Source organism: Phascolarctos cinereus, unplaced genomic scaffold (assembly GCF_003287225.1).
Source record: "Phascolarctos cinereus isolate Bilbo 61053 unplaced genomic scaffold, phaCin_HiC Scaffold_3;HRSCAF=262, whole genome shotgun sequence".
NCBI lineage: Eukaryota > Metazoa > Chordata > Mammalia > Diprotodontia > Phascolarctidae > Phascolarctos > Phascolarctos cinereus.
In genome coordinates, this window is record NW_027555736.1 from 147,396,197 (window position 1) to 147,423,486 (window position 27,290).

The 27,290-nt window shown below is 38.6% G+C and overlaps 1 protein-coding gene across 4 annotated transcripts in view; it reads left to right on the forward strand.

Moving 5' to 3' along the window:
• IQCH (IQ motif containing H) overlaps nt 1-27,290 on the forward strand; it is a 146,873-nt gene that overhangs the window by 25,210 nt on the left and 94,373 nt on the right. For 3 of the 4 annotated variants that reach the window (XM_078150622.1, XM_078150624.1, XM_078150623.1), the window contains exon 5: nt 7,520-7,711. The exons of the other annotated variant lie outside the window; for it this stretch is intronic. In XM_078150622.1, the coding sequence (XP_078006748.1) occupies nt 7,520-7,711 (192 nt within the window). The remainder of the gene's footprint in view (nt 1-7,519; nt 7,712-27,290) is intronic. 4 annotated transcript variants of the gene reach the window in all.

The window sequence follows — 27,290 nt, forward strand, 5'->3', positions numbered from 1 at the left end:
ATGAAATCGTAGAATGTTAAAACTGGAAGGGATCTCAGGAGCCATTCATTCATCCATTAAATCATAGGATTTAGAGTTGCAAGACAGCTTAATGATCATCTACTCTACCTCTTTGGTTTTTTTGTACATAAAGAAACTGAGGGTCTAAGAGGCTTGGTGATCAAGGTTATATGGCTAGTCAGTGGTATTATTTACTTGTTAAGGCATTGAAGGCCCCTGCTGTAATGCAGATATTATCTGGGGAAAGGGATGCATTAATCCATTATCAGGCATTGATGCCTTCTCATATTAGCCAGTCAGTCGCTTAGCAAGGCTTGGAGAAAATGAGATAGGTAAACTTTGGTTGGGAGGAAATGGGTTGAGCAAGGTCCAGAGCATGGGTTGCTACCTAGCCATTGGGAAATTAAGCCAGGGATCCTTACTTTAGTCCTCAGTTTTTGAGGGGCTTGGGCTAGGAGACCTCCAAAGTCCTTTCTGACTGTAAAGCCAAAGAGAGAAAGGAGCTGTCAAAAGAAAGAAAGAATTGTGGAGGAAGGTAATGAATAAAGTCATCAGTGAAACTCTGTTTACTTCATAGTTTTACCAAGGCCAATCCTAAGTGGAAAAACCTATTCCAGCTTTTACAGCCATGGGATTTTAGAGTTGGAAGGGACCACAGAGGTAATTTAGTCCAACCTTCACCCCAAAATCATGAATCCTGTGCACAACATCCTCGATATGTCTGTCATTCAGCCCCTGCTTAAGAACCACCAGTGATGGGAGACTCACTACTCCTATGGATCAGAGCATTCTGTTTTTGGACAGCTCTGATGAAAGCTTATCCTTTATATTGAGGTGAAATCCACCTCCCTCTAACTTCCTTCTGTTGTCCCTGCCTTTGCCCCAAAGGGCAAAGTCAAACAAGCCTAACTCTTCTTTTGTGTGATGGCCATTCAGATATTTGAAGACAGGCAACTCACTCCCAACCCAGTTTTCTCTTCTTCAGGACCTAGATTCTTTATCTGATCATAGTATGGCATGTCTTTTGAGTCTCCTTACTTTCCTGGTCACCCCTAAAATGTCATGCCTAGACTCATACACAGTACTCCAGATTTAGTCTAGTCAAGACAGAATACAGCACTGTGTACTGTATGGACACTATGGACACTGCATGTCTGTTCATAAGGACTAAGCAAATATTAGCTCCTTTGGCTACCATATCATGATGCTGATTCACTTAGAATCAAGTCAACAAGTCAAGTCCTTTAGAACCTGCCATCCCTGAGTTGTGTTTTATTTAGTTTTTCACATGAATTACTTCCCAAACTCTCATGTTTTATTTTTTGTATGTTGTTATGCAGTTGAGTTTTTTGAACCCAAGTTATTGAAGGCTAAAAATATTTGGAGAAATTTAACATTAGCAACTAGAACTGGTTCTGCTTTGGTTTGTGTATGGGGTTAGTGTTTTTCTGTGGAGCTATCACTTGTCTTTATAACAAAAGAAAGGCAAAGAGTAAATAGCTATGAATTCTTCATTATGTGTTTGTTATATAAAGTCTTTACTATAAAGACTATTTCGCTGTGTCTCTTGGTCATAGCTTATAGCCATCACAACATGGCCATATTTCAGATATCTACTCTAGTCACGTACTAAAGCTGGAAATTTCCATAAAATCATAGAATGTTAGAACTGGAAGGGAACTTGGAAATCATTCATTCATTCATTAAATCTCAGGATGTTGAGTTGCCAGGGAGCTTAGGGATTATCTACTCTAACCTTCTGTTTTTTATATATATAAAGAAACTGAGGCACAAAAGGCTAAATGACCCACTCATTACTACTTACTTGTTGAGGCATTGAAGGCCCCTATTATAATGCAGATATTATCTGGGAAGAGGGATGCATTAATCCATTATCAGCCATTGATGCCTTCTTATTTTATGTTAGTTTATCATACTAGCAAGTCAGTCACATAGCAAAGCCTTGAAAGAATGAGGCAGGTGAACTTTGGTTGGGAGGAAAAGAGTTGAGCAAGGTCCAGAGTGTGATTTGCTACCTGGGCACTGGGACACTATGGCAGGGAGCCACAGAGTCCCAATGTGAAGCCAAAGTAGCACATAGAATGAGGCAACTCACTGGGCTCCTATACTCGCTCAGGAAGCATATTCCTGGGCTCATCAGCCTAGCACCTTGTGTCACAAGGCCTCTAGGGCCTGACATTGAGCCTTATGGTAAACTATACTTTTCAGAGGCTGGTGTACAGATCTTTTTACAGACTTAATAAAAGCTGCCATCTTATTAAACAGCATTAAAGTCCTTTGGGTTCACTGAATATTTAGAGAGTGTTCAGTGAGCTGAGGCAGAAAGTTACCCTTAAAGAAGAGAAGAATCCCAGAAATCTATATCATAGCCAAAATCCAGTGGGAGTGTCTGAGGGAATGAATGGTTGCCTCAACATAATAATAGGAATTAGGGCATAAAAAGAAATAAACTGCTTCCCAGCAGGGACTTGGCTGATATACTTCATGCAAGTGAAACCAAACAGACTGTCAGGTGATACAAAGATCACTGAACAAATTCCACTAATTTTCAGAACTTCAACAATTGGATGCAGGGCTCCTTGAGAGCATTGTCTTCATCTCTTTTTTTTTTTTGATGAAAAACTTAGGCAACCTTTTTTATTCTGAAATGTTCTAGAACATTGTGGTCATATGTTAAAGGTCCAGGCAATCTCTTTGGCTGGTATCTTTAAAGCACTGTAGTAATACAGAGTCAAATTATAGTGGAATACTATTTTCCTTCTTTGGAAAACTTAATTCATCTCATCAAGATAAAAGGCCTAAGCTGAGGTTTTGAAAATGGAAAGCATATTGCAGTGAAAGACTCATCCAATCTATTTGAGGGTACCGGTTTTCTGAATCTGCAGATGGTGTTGAATTGATGACACTGGCCTTTAACTGATGGGCATCAGAAGTGTGAAGCTGCCAGAGGAAAGCTGGGACTACTTTAACTTGGGTTGATAAATATTGCTAACAGCTGGATTTGTGCAGAAGGTGTCTTTTCCCATTTCTGTCCTTTACAAGTAGAAAATGAATGGGCAACAAAACAGATATATCACATCTTTCAAGCAGAGAGAATCAAACAACAGATGATAGATGTTTGAAAAGAGCACAAAGTCATTTGGTTTATGATTAACTAATTTATTTATAAAAAACCGTATAACACAGACACAGTGGCATAGCATTTCCTCTTTTGATCCTTGAAACAACGATGAAAATTCTTTTTCTGGCATGTGCTCTGTATGAAATATTGACAGCTTTGGTTAAATAATCAAAAATGGCAATGCTATTTTAAAGCACTGTTCAATTTTCACTTAAAGATAGCACATAATTCTTTCCAGTGGTGTAGTCTTTACAATAGTATTGATCCTTTTCATTACTGTAGGGGAGTCATCAACAGAAACCCATTTATAGGATTCTCAGAAGCAACAAATAATAGGATTTGGAGCAAACACATAATAATTCTGTGTGTGGTCGAAGCCCCCAACTATACACTTTAAAAGATGGCTCTGTCAGATTACCTTCCTCAACAATGAAACACAAGAATTTTCATCAGATTTTTAACAGAGTAAAGGCCCATTCTGCATCTAAGAATCTGATTAGATTGCATCAAAATACAATTGAATATAGATGTCTTTAATAACACTATAACCACAGAGTAGAGACAGAAGCATTTTGGGAAGGAACATTCATAAGGCTACCTATGCTATGCTCATGACCATATGATGTGCAATTTTATTGTTTGAATACCCACATTAGCCATCAACCTATTTAGATAGTGACCATATGGATGACGAGGGAATAAACTCTATTTTGATCTTCTTTAAATGCACCAGAAATAGATGGTGGCTACCAGGACAGCAGGGAACCCCAGGAGGGCCACTGGGACATCACCTCCATGTTTTGGTTTATAGTATGACAAATTGAAGAAGCTTTACTGGGCAGACTAGCCCAAGAAAACAACTTTCATTCTTGCTCAGAACAATTTCACTCTTCTTCAGAATAATTTTTTTGTTTTTTTTGTTAATTTATTTTGATTTATCAACAATCACTTCCATAAGCTTTCGAGTTTTAAATTTTTCTCTCCCTCCCTCCTCACCTCCCTCCACAAGACGGCGCACAATCTGATATAGCTATACATATACATTCCTATTAAACATACTTTCACATTGGTGATGTTGTAAGTAAGAATTAGAAACAATAGGAGGAACCACCAGAAAGAGGAAGCAAAGCACAACAGAAGAAAAATAACAGCAAATAGTATGATTCGATCTGCATTCAAACTCCATAGTTCTGGGGCAGCTAGATGATGCAGTAGATAGAACACTAGGCCTGGATTCAGGAAGACCTGAGTTCAAATCCAGCCTCAGACACTTGACACTTACTAACTGTGTGACCTTGGGAAAGTCATTTTATCCCATGCCTTGCCCCCCCCCCAAAATAGTCTAATCCAAACTCCATAGTTCTTTCTTTGGATGTGGATAATATTTTCCATCATGATGCCTTTGGAGATGTCTTAGATCCTCACATTACTGAGAAGGGTTAAGTCTATCAATATTAGTCATCGCCCAACGTGGCTGTTACTGTATACAATGTTCTCCTGGTTTTGCTCACTTCACTCAGCATCACACCATATAAGTCTTTCCAGGTTTTTCTGAAGTCTTCCTGTTCATCATTTCTTATAGCACAATAGTATTCCATCACATTCATATACCACAACTTGCATAGCCATTCCCCAATTGATGGGCATCCTCTCAATTTCCAATTCTTTGCCACCACAAAAAGAGCTGCTATAAATATTTTTGTACATGTGGGTCAGAATAATTTTAATAATATTGTCTCTGACCAACAGCCATTCAAGGAGGAGTTATAAACATGGTACCCAAGGAAGTCCTGGGAGGAAAGGACAAAGTGAGAATCAAAGTCAGAATAAAGTTCTCAGCAAAAAGGAAGGAAGAGGATAAACCTGCATCAGTGTCATCAAAAAAGCCAAATTCAGTTAGTATACAAGGAAATCCACAGACATAAGGGCAGAAGTTGCTCATAGAGGGTCACCAGCTCCATGCTACTTGTGATTGCTCCTGCCCCTGCCTTCTCATCCACAGTGGGGTCCTTGGTGTCTGTGCTCCTTAAGTTTCAAGGCATGTTCGTGTATGACTGTGGGCTTTAGCATGACTATATAATGGAAGGTATTTGTGTGTGTGTGTATGTATGTATGTATTGGGGGACTGAGAAATCAGCTAGGCTGAAGAGGGCTTTTCACATTCTTTCACATAAAACTAATCATAGGGTAGGGGGAGGAAAGTAGAAATGGAAAAACCATATCAAAAGAGAAAGACTCATCACCAGGTTGGCCACAAGATGAGAAATTTTCCAGACACTGACATTCTTAAAGACCATTTACCAAGCTGTAAAGGGATTTTTATCTGCATTGGTGAAGTTGTAGACCCTCAAAGCAGATATATCCGAGACTGTTACCACAGTATTGCTCAAGATTCAGCCATTTTTATACATGTGGTTGGTGCAAGCTCAGCAGAAATGGTTTATTGATTATAAGACTGGCTACTTGTCCTTCACTCTTTTTCCCTTTCTTTCTCCTCTCCCTCCTCCCCCTTTCCATATGGAGATGGACATTTCTGTGGAGCTTGATGACTTCCCTCTCATCATGTGAATTTTCAACTAGTTGAGCCCACTTCTAATCTTGTGGGAACTATCCTTGTACCTGTAGCTATGATGAAAGACTTAAGCTCTCTGACCAACACAATTATCAACCATGATTCCAGAGGACCAGTAATAAGGAATACTACCCACATCTTTGCAGAGATGAACTCAATATGTAGAATAAGATATACTTTTTTGGATATGGCCAAAATTTGGACCTGGCCAAAAAAATTTGCTTGACTATGCATGTTATAAAGGTTTTGTTTTTCTCTTTTTCTTTCTTGATGTTGGGGGAAGATGGGATGCAGGAGAGAAAGAAAAATAAATATTTGTTAGAGAAAAAAATTATCCTTGAAAGCAGGGAACATTTTATGTTTATCTTTGCATTCCTATAACCCAACATACTGCCTGGTGCATGGTAGACAATTAACAAATGCTTGATGATTGATTATCTAAATGTAATATTGGTATGTGGAATAGGACCAAGTGCATTAATTCTCCTAAGAAGGAAGACACATCCATAGATGCTATATTACCATTACCTGTCTTGATCATGTGATCCATGTGGTCATAAATGGCCTCCTGGCCTACTGAATGAGATTCTGCCAAGTATATCAAGGAGAAAAAAATATATATATTATAGATTAAAACATTTAAAAAGCTCAACAAAGCCCCAAATAGCTAAAGTTTTGAAGAAACGCTTAATGTTTTATTACCAAAAAAATAATACCATATGGCCAATCAACAAATAAACACATAATTCTCCAAAGGACAAATAAAAGCACTCAGATTCAATTACACACATTTGTGCCCAACTGACAGAACTTATTGTTGCAGGAACCAAGAATATACTTTCAAAACTGGTTCAAGCCCAAGATCGTTCATTTTTAAAAATTATTTCTTTACATCTTATATTTTCCTTAAAACTTCTCCCAGGGAGCTATAATTTAATCAGGCTACCCTGCATAGTGATGCAGAATGCAGCCCCTACATGACTCAGTCAACAGAGTTGAAGAGATGCTAGTGTTCCAAAAAGGTCATCCATTTCTGAGCCACCTGGTCACGAAAATCTCTGAATGTAGCAAAGCTGGTCCTCAGATGACCGGCAGACAGTCCATCGCTGCGACCAGAGTCTAAGTCTCTGTACCCAGTAAGGCCAGCTTAAATGCTCCCCTGGTGTAACCTTCAAGGCTACATGTCACACTCCATGCCGTAATATAGTACCAGAACCAGACTTTGGTGCATGAATAAGAAAAACTTAATAAAAATACCATCTAGAGTATCATAGATTTAGATCTGGAGGGCATCTTAGATATCATCTATTCAATCTCCCCATGTTATAAATGAAGAAACTTGGCCCAAGGTCACATAGCTAGTAAGTGAAGAATCAATAATGGGTCATGTGACTCAAAGTTTATCACTACCAAGTTGAGAACTCTTTCCACTGCACCTTTTTGTGAAGATACCTTGTAAATTAAATAAGTCAATATATTGATGAACTACCTGAGAAGCAAACTTTAGGGGGGAGGGGCAAGCAGGAGAGGGGTTAATAACATTGGATCCAGGGAGAGAGGCATCATTTTGAAGTGTAAAGGACTTCCTCTCAGAACACTTGGATTTGAACCCTGGACAAGTTGTGTGACCAAAGTCAAATCATTTTACCCTCTCTAAGCCTCAATTTCCTCATCTGTAATATCTCCATAAGGGAACATTAATAACACTGGAATTGCCTGCCTCATAGGTTTAAAGGGGGGAAAATGTGTTAACTTTAAAGTGCTATATCGATACAAAGTTTTTTAAAAGTCATTTTCATCCACAGATGGTGGAATGCCTAAGTCAACTTATTGTTGATAATCTGGATGTGCAACGCTGGATATTTAAAGTGGACAATGAATTTGGAGGCAATGGGACTGCATTTTGTGACATTCTTTCCCATCTAAAGTGCTATAATTGGGTCATACGGGAACATCACAAATATGGTGGCAGAGATTGGAATAAGAAATGGGCACATGTAAGTTTTCATTAAGTTATACTAGATGGGGAGACAATAAGCCCGGGTTCTGGCTCTGGCTCTGTCACCAGTTACTTGTGTGACTGTGAGCAAGCAATTACACTTCCCTCAACCTCCCCTTCCTTCTCTGTAAAATGAGGAAAGTGGACCAGATGATTTTGGAGGTCCTTTCCCACCCCAAAATTCTATGTCATGTCTTCAGATTGGCTGAAGTCATTTACAAAGTAATATTTTACCATATTCATTTGGAAACACTCACAAACTTCACATGTGACTATGTTTTAGTCATGTGATCTTAGCAATATATATGATTGGGTTAGCTATATTTTCTTATGAGAGTAGATCTCTGAGTGGTTAATTGTCATTTAGAAGCTAAAGTATGACAGTACTAGCAAGAATCACAAGTTATTAAAGATAGTCAAAGCAGATTTAAGTGACTTCTGTCTCCTAGAGAGCTTCAGGAAAAAGGTATTATTATACTAGTTGGCACATCTCCACCATGACTAAACAGGAAACTCTAAACAAATGACTTGGAATCCATGGATTTTTTTCCCTTGCACATTAGCTAAGGGAAAGAAGGAAGAAGTCTATTCAATAAATTCCAAACTCATCTTAATGATGGCTAGTAGTTTGCTGACCATACTAGGAGCTCAGGAAACACATAAGTCAAGGTCACCCATCTACAGTTGCACTTACTAGGCAACATAATGGAATTGAAAGAGTACTAAGGGGCAGCTAGGTGGCTCAGTGGATAGAGTTCTGGCTTTGGAGTCAGGAAGACCTGAGTTCAAATCTGGTCTCAGACACTTGACACTAGCTGTGTGACCCTGGGCAAGTCACTTAACCCCAAATTGCCTCACCAAAAAGCAAAAAAAAAAAAAGAGTACTGAATGTGAAAGCAGTATAACTTGATTCAAATCCTGCTTCTGGTACTTAGTAGCTATGTGATTATGGGCAGGTCACCTGAGCCTCAATTCTCTCATCTGCAAAATAGGAATATGTATGCTACCTATCATTCAGGGTTGTTAAGAGGAAAGCCCCATAAAACTTTGAGCTGTGACTAGTAGCAAAGTTTTTCTAAGCCTCTTCCAATTCCTGTACTTTTTTGTTGGCCCACACAACTGGATGTACAGATAAGGTAGAGCTGGCAGGAAAATATAGATGTGCAATTCCTGACTGCTTCCTTGCCTATTTTTCTAGCGTTTGGCTGTAAACGTGGATCTGCATCTGCTCTGAGCATCCCTACTTGAGAGGTAGAAATGAATCAAGGCACAAATGATGCACAGGGAGGGGCGTGCTGGAGAGCGCAGTATTTCTCACGTTAAAGAGAAATGATAAATATATCTAGAGAACAGTCAGAAGAAAAAGAGAGTTCACTTTGACAAATGTTCCTATTCTCCCCATGATCTATTCTTTGTTGTTGTTGTTTTTTTCCTGTATCAGCAAAATGGACTGAATGCACTACCTGTCACTGAAAGCTTTTTACATATTATTTAGAGGATACCAAAGTGAATTACTCTTCTGGAGAAAAAAGTAATGCAAGGAAAATGTATTTAATGTTGAGGCCCATAGAGGTTTCCCATGTATTCTTGGGTCTAGATCGTATATTATCTTTTATAGGGTTTTGTTTCTTAAAGTGACATTGTTGAACCTAAATCATCAGTATCATTATTTTGTGTGTTTTAAAAAATTGAGATTTTTTTTTAATGTGCAAAATGCTTACTGATCTAAATATTTTATGCCTTAAACCATTTAAGGGCATGTCTAATATTTAAGGATTTCATGCTGCTGTGATAAATTTGTAGTGTGACTTATAATATAGAGTATTAGAAAACACCTAAATTGGGATAAGTTGTACATAGATTAAATTATGCTTCTGGTTGTAAATTATATTAGTTAAAATTCAGCTGAATTTTAATTGTTGTGAGTTATGGTTTTGAGCAATAGCAACACACATATTTGGAATGATTGGAAATAAATGCTGATTGGACTCTGAGTCCAATGAATAATGCATAGCCTAGCCAAATCATTTTTAAGAGCTTATCAGAATAAAAAATTGATTTAGCAAACTTTTCATAAATTTAAGCCAGCTCTTAAACACTCGGTGGTAAAAGGACAAAAAAAAAATCAAACAGTTCTAAGAACCTTTTTGCAAATGATAGTTGACATTTTTAATGCCTTCAAAGTTAGAGCTCCTTTTGAGAGTAGAGACCTTTTCCCATAATGAACTGCAAATCCCATTGAGTTTTGCCATTGAGAGAGCACAGGATTAAAATCATCCTTTTGTTACTGCACACTGTCAGAGTGCTACATGGTTAGACATCAAAGCATTGTTTATGAGCACAGGCATGTTTTAATGTCCTATTACAGGACAGAGACCTGTTTCTTCTGATAATGAAGACATCATGTCATCAGGCCTAGCCCGGCACAGACCAAACATATGCTGGCAGGTTATTAAACATTTCAGCTTCCTGATGAAAGACTATCCTGCAGGCTAGGAGTCCAGAGAAAAGACTCCATTTGGGGAGAAATATTAGCAATGAGAATATGACTGTAAGCACTAAATTATGTTAATACTTACAAAGAGCATCATTTGCATACTGGTTTATGACATGTTGCCATGATTTTTCTCTTTGGTATATTGCAGGCAGCAGATTAAAAGTAAGGTTTTTCCAGTGTACTTGAATTGAGGTGAGATTCTCTGCATCTAAGAATGACAAGGAGCCTAGGTGTAGGTATGCCTTTGTGCAGACAGAAGGCGTTCTAGAATGATGCTCTCTGTCCGTGCTAAGCTATAACAGTAATTTAGGTAGCCCTGCAAGGTATGTAAAGAGCTTTACATATTAATTATCTCTTTTGATCTCTCCAACAACAACAATAATAACAATAGCTAGAGTTTATATGGCACTTCAAGATTTATAAAGTGCTGCAGCTAGATCCTGATTAGTGCAAATAACAAGTCTCCTAACTGGTTACTTTATTTGAATTTGTACCACATGTTTCCATTGGGTTGGCACCAATTCCTTGTTTTATATGATTATAGCTCTGTATAAATTGGACTACATGAGACCATTTCAGGGCATTCATTATTTGCACTAATCAGGACCTAACTGTACATGTTATGTCATTTGAGTGGATCCTTACAACCTCTCCATAAGGTAGATTCTCTTAGAATCCCCGTTTTTCAGGTGGGGAAACTGAGGTTGAGAGAGAGTAAGCCACTCGCCCTAGGTCACACAGCTACTTTACAAGTGTCTGAGGCAGGATTTGAAATCAGGCTTTCCTGATTCCAGTGTTATTCTACTGCCGTTAGGGGGGTGATCTTAACCCCCTCCGCCATCAACAGATTATCAAAAGCTATGCTGGTTTTGTTGTTTAAAGTGTAACTAGTAAAATAAAAAGGATTTGGCTTTGTTTTTTTTTTTTTTAGAAAAGCAGAACATTCGATGATGACTCTGTAGAAGGTGTTGGGCTGCTTTTCCCACTCTCCTAACTGACTTGTTCCTTCACACTCCATCGGCTTTGCTGCTCTCCCCTAACTGTCTTGTCCCAATTTGAATACCTACAGATTTCAATCAGTGATATCACTTTCCAGTTTTCTAGAAAGATCAGCACTAGCTGCAGCCAAATCCTTTTTCCCCCCCGCCTCTTTTTCTGGCTTTTCCACCTCTCTGGGGTCCACCCTCCATTACACCAGGTGCCTAATGTCCTCACACTCTGTCTTTTCTTTCTTACAAAAACTTGATATTGGAAAAGAATCTAAGCAACTCATTCACATCGAGGTTTTAGTGTCTGGTTAAGGATTACTATACCTCCGTGGCCTTTTTTCCATTTTGATAAGAACTAAGTTTTAAGCCAAGTTGAGCGCATGGCGTGCATCATCCAATGGGATCCTAGAATTTTGGGGTGGTGTAGCCAACATCTCTCTTAACGGTTTTGTAGCCTCAGTTTACTCCTCTGTAAAATGGGGATAAAAACACTTGCCTTTCCTGTTTTCAAATGAGGCCATGGACAGAAAGGATTGTGCATCCAGAAGACATTAAATAAATATGAACTAATATTCCACCAACATGGAAGACAGGCTCTAGGGTATATGTTTGTTTGTTTGTTTTTGCTTTGTGGCTCTTCTTTTATTGAAGAGCAGAAAAGACTTATCTGTCTTCCTATTCTATGTTTTTTTATTGGGTGTGGGGAAAGCAGAAAGAAATATGTGTTTGTTGGTAATGCTTTTGCTAAAAAGATCTTCTCAAAGCTGCTCTTTGGTGAACCGATCTGAGCTCATTTGTGTTTGAGGAGTAACTTTTAGAGAGCAGAGCAAATGGGAGATGTGTCCTGAAGAAGTGGAATGAGGCTCTGGGAAACCAGGCTCTTCTAGGCCTTCCTTTGCTGCGCGACCCTGCACTGGTCTCTTCATCTCTTGGACTAAGGTCTCCTCATCTGTAAAATGAGGAGATTGGGTTAGATTGTCTACAGCATCCCTTCTTGACCTAACATTTTTTGTTTCTAAGGTGAAAATGTGCAGTTGTTTGTTAATTATGAAAAATCAGGAACTGAGTTGCTATTGGTTTTAGCCATCTGCAACAGCAGTTTTACTGTTTCAGAGAACTGGTATCCTTTGTTTGGTGGTAAAACTTGGGTTTGACATAAAACTAGCAAAAAACAGGCAGAAAAAAAAACAGAGGAAATCCATGGCTTCCTGTACTTTCTGTCTCGGTAGTTTGTACAGGACATAGAGGAATAGAGGACAATGGCTGCTCCCCCCCCGTGTGTGTGTGTGTGTGTGTGTGTGTGTGTGTGTGTGTGTGTGTGTGTGTGTGTCTTTGTATAACAACAGAGAGAGAGAGAGAGAGAGAGAGAGAGAGAGAGAAAGCTAGAGATTTGTGTATAAAAATACACATTGAGCTAAAAAGCATCTGTCCCTCCATTCTTCTATATATGTTCTCTGTATATTTACATACATGCCTACAAATGCACATACATATATGTGTGTACACAAATATACACATATACCCACATGTATGTATGTACGTCTTGTGAGACATTGAGAGGCTGTGGATGAAGAGCTGGCTTTATAGTACGAAGCCCTCAGTTCAAATTCTGCCTCTTACACATAGTGGCCCTGTGACCCTGGACAAGGCATTTGACCTCTCAATTCTTTAAGCAATTTTTTAAGACTGTAAGTTGTAGGATAATTGACCATCTGCATCGGTGGAGGGATTTTGCTCACCAGGCATTCCCTCTACCGATGAAATTCCAAGTCCAGACAAATGTGGTTATTGATCACATTTGTGTGTATTGTTGTGGTAGTTGTTGTTGTTCAGTCCTGTCCAACTCCTCATGACCCCAGTTGGGGTTTTCTTGGCAGAGATGTTGGAGTGGTTTGCTATTTCCTTCTCCAGATCATTTTAGAGATGAGGAAACTGAGGCCACAGGGTTAAGTGACTTTCCCAGGTTCACACCCCTAGTAAGCGTCTGAAGTAGCATTTTAACTCAGGAAGAAGAGTCTTCTTGCCTCCATGCCAGGCATTCTATCCACTGTGCCACCTAGCTGCCATACACGTGTATGTGTATGTGTGTGTGTGTGTGTGCATATACATGTACATAGATACATCTATATCTATACATATATATACATAGATATATGTATACTAATGGTTAAATACCAGAAAGTTATCTCCATTAGTGAAAAACAATTAAATTTAATGAATTAGTTTTCTATTTGCAATTATGTAGTGAAGGGTAATCTTATGTTATTTTTAGGAAGCCATTATGGCTTGATTATAGATATCAACACATGAAAATGTTGACTGAGCCTGAGTCCCTTAAATGAAATGGAATACTTTAAAATTCAAACCTACCTGTCAAAATTCAAGCACATTTTCATTTACATAGAAATATAATTGGCCTATTCAAAGCAGACTTTGGTTAAATAATTTAGCTTCACAGAAGAATAGGTATAACCTTGGGTTGGTAACTTGCTCATAATTATTTTAGCATCTCAGCTGACATTCATGGCCAGCCAACATTCATGCAGTATAGAGCATGGGACTTGGGTTCAAGTCCTACTTCTGATGCTTCCTGCCTGCATAATGCTAGGTAAGTCATTTAACCTCCTTAGGTCTTAGTTCCCCATATGTACCATAAGGGTTTTGATCTGATCCTATGAGCCATGATTCTAGGAATAACTCATCCCTTAAGAATGGAATACTATGTGAAAAGTAAACTATTTCACTAGTATTCTTTCTGAAAGTTTTTAGTTTAATTTGGTTCTGTTTTTAAATAATGCAATGCTGTGAGTAACATTTGGAATGTTGTGATTATTAGTTGATGTAATGTTTCTTGAGTACCAGCAGTATGCTGCACAGAATTATAATATAACCAGTTTCCAGCTGCCACTAGAAAGAAATCCATTAGCTAGGCCATAAAGATAAGGAAAACTTAAGACTGAATACACTATCTAAAATCAGGTTTTCAAACATGAATAAAACACAGTGGGGGGTGGTAGAGGGAAAAAAATGAATCAGAGCATCTGATTAATTAATGTATAAGAATTATCTGTAATCTATAACATGCAGGATGTGTATTTTAAGAGAAAAAGGAGTAAGTGCACCCAATGTAGTCATATCTCAATTATCCAGAACAATTAGAGAATAAAATTTCCAGGTAAGTAAAATTTCATAAGTGAAGATTGGCACCCTTCAGCATGGAAATTCTTTTTAAAAATTATTTTTCTCCCAATGACATATAAAAACAATTTTTGATATTCTATTTTTAGTTTTGAGTTCCAAATTCTATTCCTCCTTCTCCTTCCCTCCCTGCTCCCAGAAACGGTAAACAGTCTTATGTGGGATATACATGTGCAATCATGTAAAATATTAGCATGGAAACTCTTTAAAATTTTAAGCATTTTTGATTTTGTAAAAAATCCTTTCGAAAAGTGTCACACATGTCCTAGACTTATTGAACAGAGTATGCATATGCTTCATTCTGCTAGGACCTGTGATTTCATTGGTATGAGCCTTCCCTTCTCCACTTGAAACCCCTTCGTGCCTTAGATCGCTATGGCTAAAACACACACACACACACACACACACACCACCACCATCACCTGTTCACCAGCTCTCTAGTGATGAGCCTCTTCTAAACGAGCCACACTAGTCTTTAGGGATAATTAACATGGCATTCAAATCTTTTAACTTTTCAGGGCATCCAAATTTAAAGTGGCCTGCTGATATCCAGCCCAATACCTATATTATTAAGGGAATGATGCAAAGATTTCAGTGCTGCCTGAATGTCTTCTTTCTCTGTCTCGTTGTAAAGTCATGTCAGTTCCGTAAATATGGAGGCCTCAAGCTACACCATGATTTTGAAACTCGACAATAGAAGGTATTATCCAGCATCCAGGTCACTAGGCTTTTGCCTGGGATATAGACAGTAACAGAGATCTAGATATCTATATCTATCTATCTATCTATCTATCTATCTATCTGTCTATCTATATGCACACACACATAACATATATGTATGTATATTACATATAGACATATACACACATAAATATATTTAATATTTTTTATTACAATGAAAAACTTTATATGTATATATACATATATGTATATATTATGTACTTTTATGGACACACATACACATATTTAACATTTAACAAGACATTGTTCTAGATGATGTAGGGCATATGAAGAAAAATAAATCATAGGCCTTACATCCAAAGAATTCATAGTCTTAAATAACAGTATGTATGATAGTACAAAAGATGTCAAAAAGTATGTCAGGTACCCAGTGAGTGGTATTAGTGCTAAGTGCTCACTCTGAGCTAGGAAGACTTCAGAGAGGGGGTAAGCCTCCATTTATATCAAAGATAATAGCCTTCAGAAGCAGGCTTACATAGTGAATAAAAAGCTGGCCTAGAAGTCAAGAAGAGCTGGGTTCAAGTGCTGCCTCTTACACATACTAGTTGTGTGACCCTGGGCAAATCTCCTGATCTCTCAGGGCTAGACAACTCTCTAAGACTATGAATTGCAGAGATGGTGCTGACTTGTATTAGTAATTTCACTGGTGAGTTTCCTCACCAAAGAATTCTCTTTCCCATTGAAGTCATAGGTCCGATCCCTATGCCTGTCATAGGTTTTAGAACTGAAAGGGACCTTTGGGATCATCCAGTCCAATGCCCTCGTATTTATGAGGAAACTGAGGTCCAGAGAAGAGAATTTATTTTCCTTGTGTCATATATACATAGGTAAGTAAGTGGAAAAGCCAGGAATACCTCACAGCTGGTCTACTGCTTCTTACTTGCAGATCTCAAGTAAATTGAGCTATGATTTGAACCTATTCTTACTGTTATAACCCAGGTAACAGTTTGTAAGCACCAGATCTCTGTAGTATTCTGTCTTACACCTTCCTTCTGAACAGTCCTGTATACTTATCAGAGATTTTGATGTTCAGTTATTTTTCAGGAAGTCTGATTCTTTGAGATCCCTTGTGTTTTCTTGGCAAAGATACTGGAGTCGTTTGCCACTTCCTTCTCCAACTCATTTTACAGATAAGGAAACTGAGGCAAACAGAGTTTAGTGACTTGCCTAGGGTCCCATAGCTAGTAAGTGTCTAAGGCCAGATTTGAACTCATGAAGATGAGTCTTCCTGACTCTGGATCCAGCACTCTATCCACTGTACCACCTAGCTTGCCCGCTTATCAGAGTACTAAGCTAATATGATTAATATCCTTGGGAAGTCGGTGTTTGAGAAGGGAAGGCTTCTTTGTGAACTGTGTATAGAGTATGGTTCACTATGGTTAAGAAAAATATTTTTTTTAAAAAAATGAAATGTTCAAGGCCTTCATGTCTTTTCTTGTGGTGTTGGCCATGTGGCAGCCTATTAGCATTATCGAGAGCTCCATCATCATCATCATCATCATCCTAGAACTCAGAAGGCCTTGGTTCTTGTCTTAACTGTAGTCCTTGCTAGCTGTATATCCATGGACAATGCATTTAATATCTCTGACCCTCAGTTTCCTCATCTATAAAATGGGGATAATAAAACATTTGTCATACCTGAGGATTAAATGAGATAACAAATGTGAAGAAAGTTTATTAATTGTAAGGCATTATTCAAATGGAAAATTTTACTACCTCATATAATAATGATAGTAATAATAGCAATTATTTTTTAAATTGAGCTGTCATTTATACAGTATTGTCTTCTCTCCATGATGACAGCAGAGCTATATTTTAGCAAAGCTACATCAATTCAATTCAATAAACATATGTTAAGTCCTCCAGGTCACTGCACAGTACATATATATATATATATATATATATGTCCAATAAACAAGCCTTAGCAGAAAAATCTGTTATATGGTGGTCATTTGTTTAGCCTGAGATTGTTATGAATTTTGCAACTCACCCATCAGATGCATGTGCCTCTTCAGTTTCATATGCACATCATGATGTCGAGTTTTATATACTTCCCTTTCAGTCCATCATGAAATGCTGCAGTAAATTGTCAATTCATTTCACAATTCAATCTAATATTAGACCCACAGGCGGGATTAGCTTGGTGTGTCTGAATCTTTTGGATAGCTCATTTCTTGATCAGATAGAAGATTTGGAAATGTAGACAGGTTTTTATTTGCAACCTTGATAAATGTGGATATATGGGGTTTTTTTTTAATCTGCTAGAGATTAAAGATGGGATAATGAACTTCTCATTTGTTCCAGATACTCAGGGAATGGGGTTGTTCTGAAAAACTAAATGTTTAGATAGGTAAATATACCACATCAGAATTATCAATTTTCAAACACTTTGAATATAATAGAATATATAGCCCTCTCCCACCTCTTATTAAATCCCTTCTCTGATCATTCGTGATGCTGTGCAGGCAATCCTAAGTTCTTAAAGGCTATATAATTGAAATGCAACTTTGGCTAGGTTCTACCAAGCTGGAAAAACTTTTAGCTTGATTATATGTCTCATGTCATAGAACCAGCCTAGATACATTTGGTGAGGTTGGTCACCAAAGAGTTAAGTCACCAAGTTTAAAAAAAAAATTTTAGGGGAGAGAGTAGGGACTGGAGAAACTCATGAAAAAGTCTAAGGCATTGATGAGTTGTAATCTGTATTGGCAGAGGGGAGATGCAGAGGGATGAGGTTATAGATAAATTATCAAAGAATTGACGTGCAGAACATAATAAAATATACTTAGCACTATAGGATGTAAATTTATCTTTCTTCGGGGATTAGAAGGTTTTGCTTTTTTTGTTTTGCTTTGTCTTTGCCCCAGAGAACCTTGGGGCCATCATTTTATACATCAGTTACCTTTGTGTAAGAATGTAGATGAAGACGGTATAGGGGATTGGGTTGTGCTCATCGTATGACCGGCCCACAAAGTAGCGTGTTTCAATGGATATCTCTGGTCAGTTCATTTACTTGTCAATTAATTGCAGAAAATAATTCTGATTGAACATCTCTCATTGTTTGGATTCTGGAAAAGAGAGAATTGACAGTACATGGGAGCTGAAATGATTTAGTCAAGAGAAGGGGAAGGGGTTCTTTCCAATTTTTCCCGTTCCAGTTGGTCTCCTTTCTAATTAGTACAGCTGATGCTTCATCACCATCAGAAAAGACTGACATGTTCATATTTTCCTTATCTCTGAGAATTCCTCATGATGATCTCTTCCAGTTCAGTAGTTATCTTTATCAAGCTGCCAGTGTTTAGTCTGAAGTGGCTCTCCATTCCACAGGAAGATGACAGAGAACGAAAATTGCATCCCTAAGTTAAATTAAAATCAGGATACCCCTTCCTAGGACCTACAATAATCAGATATGCAAGCTGTTGGTTTGTATGTCCTATTGATTTAATATGCTTCTAATCAGTACATAAAGCTATAGGCCTGCAGTGTTAATTTTTCATATGCTTACAAAGTACCCTTTGATTTTCTGTCACACGTTAATTACAGTGTTTTGCCATTAAATAGGAAGCTTTGTGTAAACTAATTACTAGGTAATCATTGTCTACCGCAAGCGTGCTGTTTGTACCTTTTATTTTATTCTAAAAATGCACAGATCTCACAGTCTGGGAACACTCTACCTTCCAGCCATTAGCTCTCACTAATTCATAGCATTATTGTGTTAGGATTGTAGGAGTTGTAATTGTTGTGGTATCAGTGCTGTTAATTACCGGAGTAAACAGTTGAAATGGTGCCAAGGTCTATTGTACAAGGCAGAGAAAAGGAGGTTTAAATGTTACTTCCACCATCTGGGGACCGGAGGAGAGGCAAATGCTTGAAAACAGCAGTGAGGCAAGATCAGATCTTCAGCTCCAGGGTTTTAGGCCATATGGATCTGGAATAGTTTGAATCAATTGAATTTAACTGCCAGTTTTTAGCTATAACAGCGCGGAAGGAAAGGATGAGGCAAGAACAGTAAAAGATAAGAGAATTTGGCTCGTGTTCGCGTGTCCAGCAAGTACTTGCTGGCGCTCTTTGGGAAAGGTTTATTTTGCGAAAGACCACAAAACAGGCCTGCAGAGATGGATAAAGGGTAGAGTCCAGATGAGCCTGGCCATGGTGTGCGGTGGCAAGAAGCATGATGTTTTTAAGTGCCTCGTCCTTCCGGCCGTTCTGACAGCTATACTAAAGGAGGTTACAATGCAATTCTGTTTTTGTTTTGTTTTGTTTTGTTTTTTTAATTCAGACTTGTGCAATGTGTTCAATTAATTTCTCTCACTACAAGCAAACTAGTTTAAAAACCCATTCAGTTTGAAGGAAGTAAATAAAGTGAAACCATCTATTTCTAGCTCATCTGTGCAAATCTCGAGGTGTGGAAGAATTAAACTAACCAAACAAACAAGGAAAAGAGTAGCTAAACACATGTAGGCATATATATATATACACATATATATGTATGTATGTATGTATGTATATAAATTTTGTGCTAAATTAGAATATGAAATCTCCTAACCTTTTAGTCATAATTCTATAGGAATGAAAAATCAAGCAAAACCAAAGAACATTTCAGCTTTTTTGATTTTCAGGTGGAGGGAAAGGGGAAATCAGCACACACACACACACACACACACACACACACACACTCAAGTCACTCATAATTTTCTGAATGAAAAAAATAATTTCTTTTCAATAAATATACTTATTGATTATACCATTGATTACAAATTCATGATTTTTATATCATTTTAAAATGGAGTTGGATATATTGAGCTGATATGGTAGGTTTCTTATCTTTTGTCATTATTTTCTTCTAAATTTTGCTGTGTCAAAGTGAAAGCATTTATTAAAAAAATCACAGTAGAATTGCCAGCGTTACCATTTTTAAAAAATATCATTCAAAGACAATGGAGGTATCTTTCTTTTTCTAAACCACCCTGGATTATTTCTTTTTTATTGTTCTCTTAGCAGATGTTGAAAGTTGTTCGGGGCACGGTGTAAACAATCCTTTTAAATAGAGATATTCCAAATAGTCATTCGTAACAATGAACTGAAAGCCATGTGTGTGGGTTTTTACGATGATGGTTTTGGGCTGGGGTAGCTGTGCCCTGCTTTTGTGTGTGCAAGTGGAGCTCAATTTAGAATCTGAAGAAGTGCTCAATCTTTATATATTGAAATCCCCAGCATGCCGAGTGACAGCGTGAGCCTGAAAGGAAAACCATGGCCCCATGTGGTGTGGAAAAAACGGAACAGCAGTTTAAGTGCTGGAAAGTTGAAAGAGAACTAACTTCATTCGCTTCTGGTTGGGGAGAGCGGTTGTTTTGTGTTTTGTAAGTGAGGCATAGCATATGTGCCTCAGTTGGACAAAAAGCCTCTCGAGTCAAAGCGACCCCTAGGCCCCGTGTGTAGATCCAAGGCAGAGGCCTCGATAATGAGGGACAGACCCTCAAGAAGCAGCGAGTCGCTAATGCTACATAAGTACAGAATTATATACACCGCATTCTTACCATTCTGTTTAATGTGAGCCTCAACCGCAGCCAGTCGCTTGCCACCCAGCCGAAATGGGCCATTAGCTATCGAGGGAAAATTGTCTTTGCTGCTTTCAGCAGATGGAGCAAATATTTTACAAAGCAATTTTACATACCAAAAACATTTGTGTTCCTCAGTAATGGTGGCTGTTTTACATTACGGTACCTTCTACAGCAGCATAATTTTCCATCTCATCGGAGGCAAAGTTGGCATTTTTGATTTTAAAATTCTCAATTAACAATTAAACACAGAGTATTAAAACAGTCCTTAAACTTTAAGTAGGTGTGGGAAGTAGTTTATGACTTCCAAAGACATTTTCATTTTTCCTTCATCCCCTCAGCATATTTTTACACTCTAAAGAGGTTATGTCGGGTGAAGGGCTTACTACTTGGAAATGAATGGGAACTTTTGGTATTGATGCCAAAACAAAGCAAGTCAATGTACAGGTCTGGCCAACAATGGCTTCGCATGCCCCTGCCATCAGTTAGCCCCCAATCCCAAGAAGCTGTGATTTGGGGGTATAGAATTTGTTCCTTGGGTATTAGATAAAGCCATTACCCACAGTGCTAGTGGCATCCAACCTTTCCACCTGAGCGTATAGGAATACTGACAAATTCCAAATCCAGGTCTCATGTTGGGAATCACAGCTAGAGCAAAACATCACCCAAAAAAGGAAAAGAAAAGAAGTGCAAAAAGAAAGAAAAGAACAAGAATGCAAATAAGTTCCAAATTTGGGAACTCCATTTTCGTTCCTTTTTTGAACTTGACCATCCAGATGGGTCAAATCTACAAGCACCATCACCCTGTTGTGATGCCCTTTGGTCATGGCATCATGGGAGAATGAAAAGAATACTTACTTGGTAGTTAGAAGATACTGTCACCTCCAGCTTTGCCACAGACTAGTTATCAGTGTTCAGCAAGGCACTTTCTCCTTTCGGGTCTCAATTTCCCCACCCATAAAATATGAGAGTTGAAATGGATGATTTATAAGACCCCTGTCTTCTCCTAACAATGTATAATTTCTTTCCAGGTCACTGTCTTGCCCTTCTGTATTTATGCCAATCTTTAGCCTTCTTTCACCCATGTCTTCTTATCTGAATTCTTTAAAATAAGATCAGATAGGCAAGATCTCTAGCTTGATTTTGAGTATCATTGTGGGGGGATGTTTTGATGTCAGAAAAGAAGAGAGGAGAAGAGGAGAGGAGAGGAGAGAAGAGGAGAGGAGAGGAGAGGAGAGGAGAGGAGAGGAGAGGAGGGGAGAGGAGGGGAGGGGAGGGGAGGGGAGGGGAGGGGGAGAGGACAAGAGAAGAGAAGATGGCTTTTTGGTAGATAGCCCACAGATGATAAGTAACCAACAAAATTCCTGTATTCAAAAAAGATGCTCACCTTAAATCCACTGTAAAGAACTACTACAATGAGAAAGATTTTTCAAAAAGCGTTTAAGCTCTCTACAAGTTTTAAAGGGATAATATTTGCAGGATTCTGATTTGTAGGCATAGAATTAGACAAGAAGAGGAGAGAAGGTAGAATGGCCTTTAGGAAATTGCACAGTGATTTTAATGACCCCAACCTTCTCCCTGAAACAAAGGCTTTTCTTTTTAACATCAATATCCCTCTGGCCATGCTTATAGCTATAAGCCACGAATTCCTGTCTCTAGAGAATTGAAATTGCATGTCACCCAAAGGGTGAGGAAGAGGTAAAGGTAGATGGAAGCAGACTGCCCTGAAGTATCAATGAACATTTGTGCAGGAGGGCAGCCTAAAGGATTCCATCAGAAAATTATATGAGAAGAAAAGGAGAAAACTCTGGTTTTGTGACAAGAGGAAGGGTTAGCTGTTGAACAGCCAGTACATTCCATTGATACCCATGGAATGTCAAGAGAACTAGAGAACTCATGGGATCTCAGAATTGGGAGGGACCTCAGAACAATCCAGTCTAATCCATGTCTGACAAGCACCCATCTAGCTTTGCTTGAATACTTCTAATGAGGAGGAACTCATTACTTTTCAAAGCTACCCAGGGAGGCCTCACCATGTTAGTGGACCCACTGTAGAAGATTTATAGGAGGGTACTGGCAAGAGTCAAACTAAATAAGAAGGTGGGGCTGAATTGTAATTGGTACCAGCAGAATATGTGACCATAATGATAAAATCACACAGAAGGAAGATTTGTGCATTTTCTTCCTCTGTCAGTCAGTCAATAAACGTTTGGTGTTGCAAAGAAAGACAAAAACATCACCCCTGCCTCAAGGAGCTCACATTCTAATAGAAGAGACAACATGCAAATAACACACACAGACACACACACACACATATATAATATTACATATTGATATATAAAATGTAAATGGGATAATGTAAATAGGATATAAATGTATGATATATAGGATGTAAATGGGAAGACCTAGCAGTGGGGAGGGCTAGGAAAGGTCTTTTCCAAAAGACAGAATTTGGATTGAGTCTTAAAGGGAGCCAGGGAAGCCAGGAGGTGGTGAAGTGGGAAAGCGTTCCAGGTGTGGGGGACGGCCAGTAAAATGGCACCATGTGTCTGGATTCCTCTCTACCACATACTTAGGATTAATGTAATTGACAGGATTAGCCCTCCAGAAGTCACAACTGCTTTAGTCTTTGTGGGCAATGTTCAACTGAACATGTTTCCCATTCTTTAGATCCAGAATTTCATAAAATAATAGAATCATAGATTCAGAGCTGAAAGGGTCTAGTCCAACACCTTTGTTTTTTATATATGAGGAACTGAAGTGATTCGCCCAAGGTTATAAAGGTAGTAATCTGGCACTTTTTCCAGAGAGATGAGAAGCAAGAGGGAAGGACAGCAGCCTGTCAGTTGGCTGAAATCCCTCATGTGTTTAGGGACCCTTCAGGTCAAGTAACCGGGGGTGGTTTCCTCCTCTGTGGAAATCATAGTTAGTAGATGTTAATTCCTAATGTGTCAGTATGTGTATTAGGCAAGGCTTGAAGCAGCCCTAAGAATGAGGGAGGCAAGACTAAAATTCCTTCCAGACTAGATACAGCATTGTCTCTGCCCACAAATCATTCACCAATGCTAGATAGCCATCAATAGTGTCAATACAATTTCAACTGAATACAGATTTGGAATTAAAGTTTTTAATGAAGTTTATTTTTTAAAGCTTAACAACCACTTGGTTTCCCATAAAGCACAACCAAAGTCATGGGCTCAGTAATTCTCTTTTTTCCCCTCTCTTCCTCTCTACTCCCTTTCCTTCTCTGTCTCCTTCTCCTCCTCCCTTTTTCCCTCTCCCTCCATTTGTCTTCCAGTGAGGGATTTTCTGACTAATAAACAATAGAAATTGATACTGATTTAGAAAGAGTGCCAGACTTAGAGGCTGAATCCTGCCTTATCACTTGTGTGAACCCGAGCAAGTCACTTAACTTCACTGTGCCTCAGTTTCCTCATCTGTGAAAGGAGGGAATTGAACTCAGTGACCTCTGCGGTCTCTTCCAATTCTAAATCCATGATTCTGTGATTCAGCATCTTCCTGGGATGAATCACTGAGAAACCGAATTTGTATTAGGGCAGCTGGGACCTGAAATCAGGAAGACTCGTCTACTTGAGTTTGAATCTAGCCTGAGATGTTTACTAGCTGTGTGACCCTGGGCAAATCACTTCACCCTGTTTGCCTCAGTTTCCTTATCTTCCAAATGAGCTGGAGAAGGAAATGGCTACCATGTTAGCATGTTTGCCAAGAAAACCCCAAATGGGGTCATGAAGAATCAGACACAACTGAAACAAGTGAATGACAACAAAACCTGTATTGATGAGCTAGATCATTTAACTCCTTTGTCATGATAGCATCACTCTCTTGAGACTTGAATTCCCTTTACAATTACCCTCCACATGTGGTCATCCACTCTAATTAAAGACTTCTTATGCTGGGGAACTTCCTTTTAAAGGCCAGCTCTAATTAGAAATCTCTTCCTTGAATTGAGTTAAACTATATCTCCCTATAACTTCCATTTTGGGGGCCATGAAGAATAATGAATGTATAAATGAATGAAAAATATTTACCAAGTGACTGAAGACAGGAAGCGTTTGAATCCAACTTCAGATATTTACTATCTGTTTGAACCTAATCAAGCCACTTGACTGCTCTCAGTCTTAGTTTCCTCATCTGTAAAATGGGGATAATAATAGTACCTACTTTACAGGATAGTTGTGACATAAAATTATACATATATATATATATATATATATATAGAGAGAGAGAGAGAGAGAGAGAGAGAGAGATACACACACACACATATATACATATACATATATACACATGCATGTGTGTATGTATATATGTACACACATATATGTTTATATGTATATATAAAAAGAGAAAGGGAGAGAGACTATGTGTGTGCACTTTGTAAATCTTAAAAGTTCTATATAAATGTTGCCTATTACTATTAGTATTATTATGGGAAGATGAAGATTATGTCCCACCTGAGTCTCCTCAAGACAAAATATTTCAGTTCCTTCAATCAATCCTTGTGTAGCGTGGTTTCCGGACCCTCTTATCAGCCTAGTCACCCTATTCTGGATATACTCCAGCTTATCAACATTGCTTCTCACGTGGAACCTAGAACTAAACGTAAAACTTCAGAGGCAGCCTTGCCATGGTGGAGTGCAGTGAAACTATCACCTCCCTCATTATATACTGCAAGTCTATTAATGCAGCCAAGAATTACACTCTTGTCTGGCTGACCCATCCACTTGAGGCAGCTAGGTGGCACAGTGGATGGAGCATTGGATGGAGTCAGGAAGACTTGAGTTCAAACCCAGCCTTGGATACTCACTAGCTACGTGACCCTAAGCAAGTCACTTAACCTTTGTCCGCCTCCATTTCTTCATCTGTAAAACAAGGATAATAATAGCACCTACCTCCCAGAGTTGTTTCTAGGATCAGATGATATTTAATCAAATAATATTTGACTTGTATAATCAAATACTATTTGATTTGATGTTTGTAATATTTGCAAAGTGGTTAGCACAGTGCCTGGCACATAGCAGGTACTACATAAATGCTAGCTAGTTTTATTGTTGTTGTGGCTATTATTGAGCCAATGAGCTTGCACTTTGACTAAAACCTCCTGATCTCTTTTCATAGGAACCACAGCCACTTTTCTCTAAGCCTGCCATGGAACAAACGAACAGAGAATTTAGAATTAGTTCAAAGAATTAACCTCCAAGTGAAGAGAGGTCATTCAGGAAGAAACAACAAAAATAGCTAAGCCCAACTACAAACAAAATGTAAAGTAGGAGAGATGGATCCAAAGACGCAATAGAGGCCTTAAAGTCATCAGTGGAGTGAATGAAGTGCAGACTGCAGACCCTCGGGTAGACTGGGAAGCTGATGGAGAAGAGGGGCGTTCTCTACTAGCAAAAGTGTGAGGTCTAGGTAAACCTTTACTGGCATCCATCCGTGCCTACTGCATGCATCCACCATGCCCTGCAGGCAGGCTTTGACACCCCCGCCTCTGGGGGACCAGACCTAGTTATGCTATGGGCAGGTGATTTTTTTGGAACTACATGGAGGTCTTTAATTTATTCCATAAAAATGGGGGAAAAAATACTGAGTAATAAAACCCAGCTTCACTATCTGTGGGACTTCATCTCTCTAGGCTTCAGCTTCCTCATCTTTTAAAGAAGGCAGGTTGGACGAAATGATTCTGGGGGCACTTTCAGTTCTCATCTCTATGATCCAAGGACCTTGGGCAAATCAGTTTTCCTGTGTGAAAAATGAAGATGGTCAAGTTGAGAAAAGATGCAAATGTTTTGGTACTGAGGAGACAGAGACAAAAACGAATCTTGGTTCTCAAGGAATTTACATTTTATTAGGGGAAATAAGCTCTACACATACAAATATGTAAATATTTAATTATGCAAAATACACACAAAATGTAGGAATTTGAGGCAGCTCAGTGGCTCAGGTGCAGGGGATAAAGTGCGGGGCCAGAAGTCTGGAATACCTGAGTTCAAATTCTGTTCCATCACTTAACTAGCTGTGTGATCCTGGGCAGGTAACTTAACTTCTGTTTGCCCCAGTTTTCTCAGCTGTAAAATGAGGATAATAAAAAGGTTGTTGTGAGAATCAAATAAGATAATAATTATAAAAACACTTAGCACAGTGCCTGGCACATAGTAAGCTCTATATAAATGTTAGCTATCATTATTAACCTCTCTCAGCCTTGGTTTCTTTGTCTGTAAAATGAGGATAATTATAGTACCTACCTCACAGAGTTATTGCGAGGCTCCAATGAGATAACGTCTGAAAAGCAGTTGGAAAACCTTAAAGTCCCACATGAATGCCAACTATTATTGTTTTATCATTATTATTACTATTATTATATACAAAGTACTTCTTGTTGTTCAGTCATTTTAGACATGTCCAACTCTTCATGACCCCATTTAGGGTTTTCTTGGCAAAGATCCTGGAGGGGTTTGTTATTTCCTTCTCCAGCTCATTTTACAAATGAGAAAACTGAGGTAAACAGTGCTAAGTGACTTGCCCAGGGTCACACAGCTAATAAGTGACTGAGGCCAGATTTGAACAAAGATGTCTTCC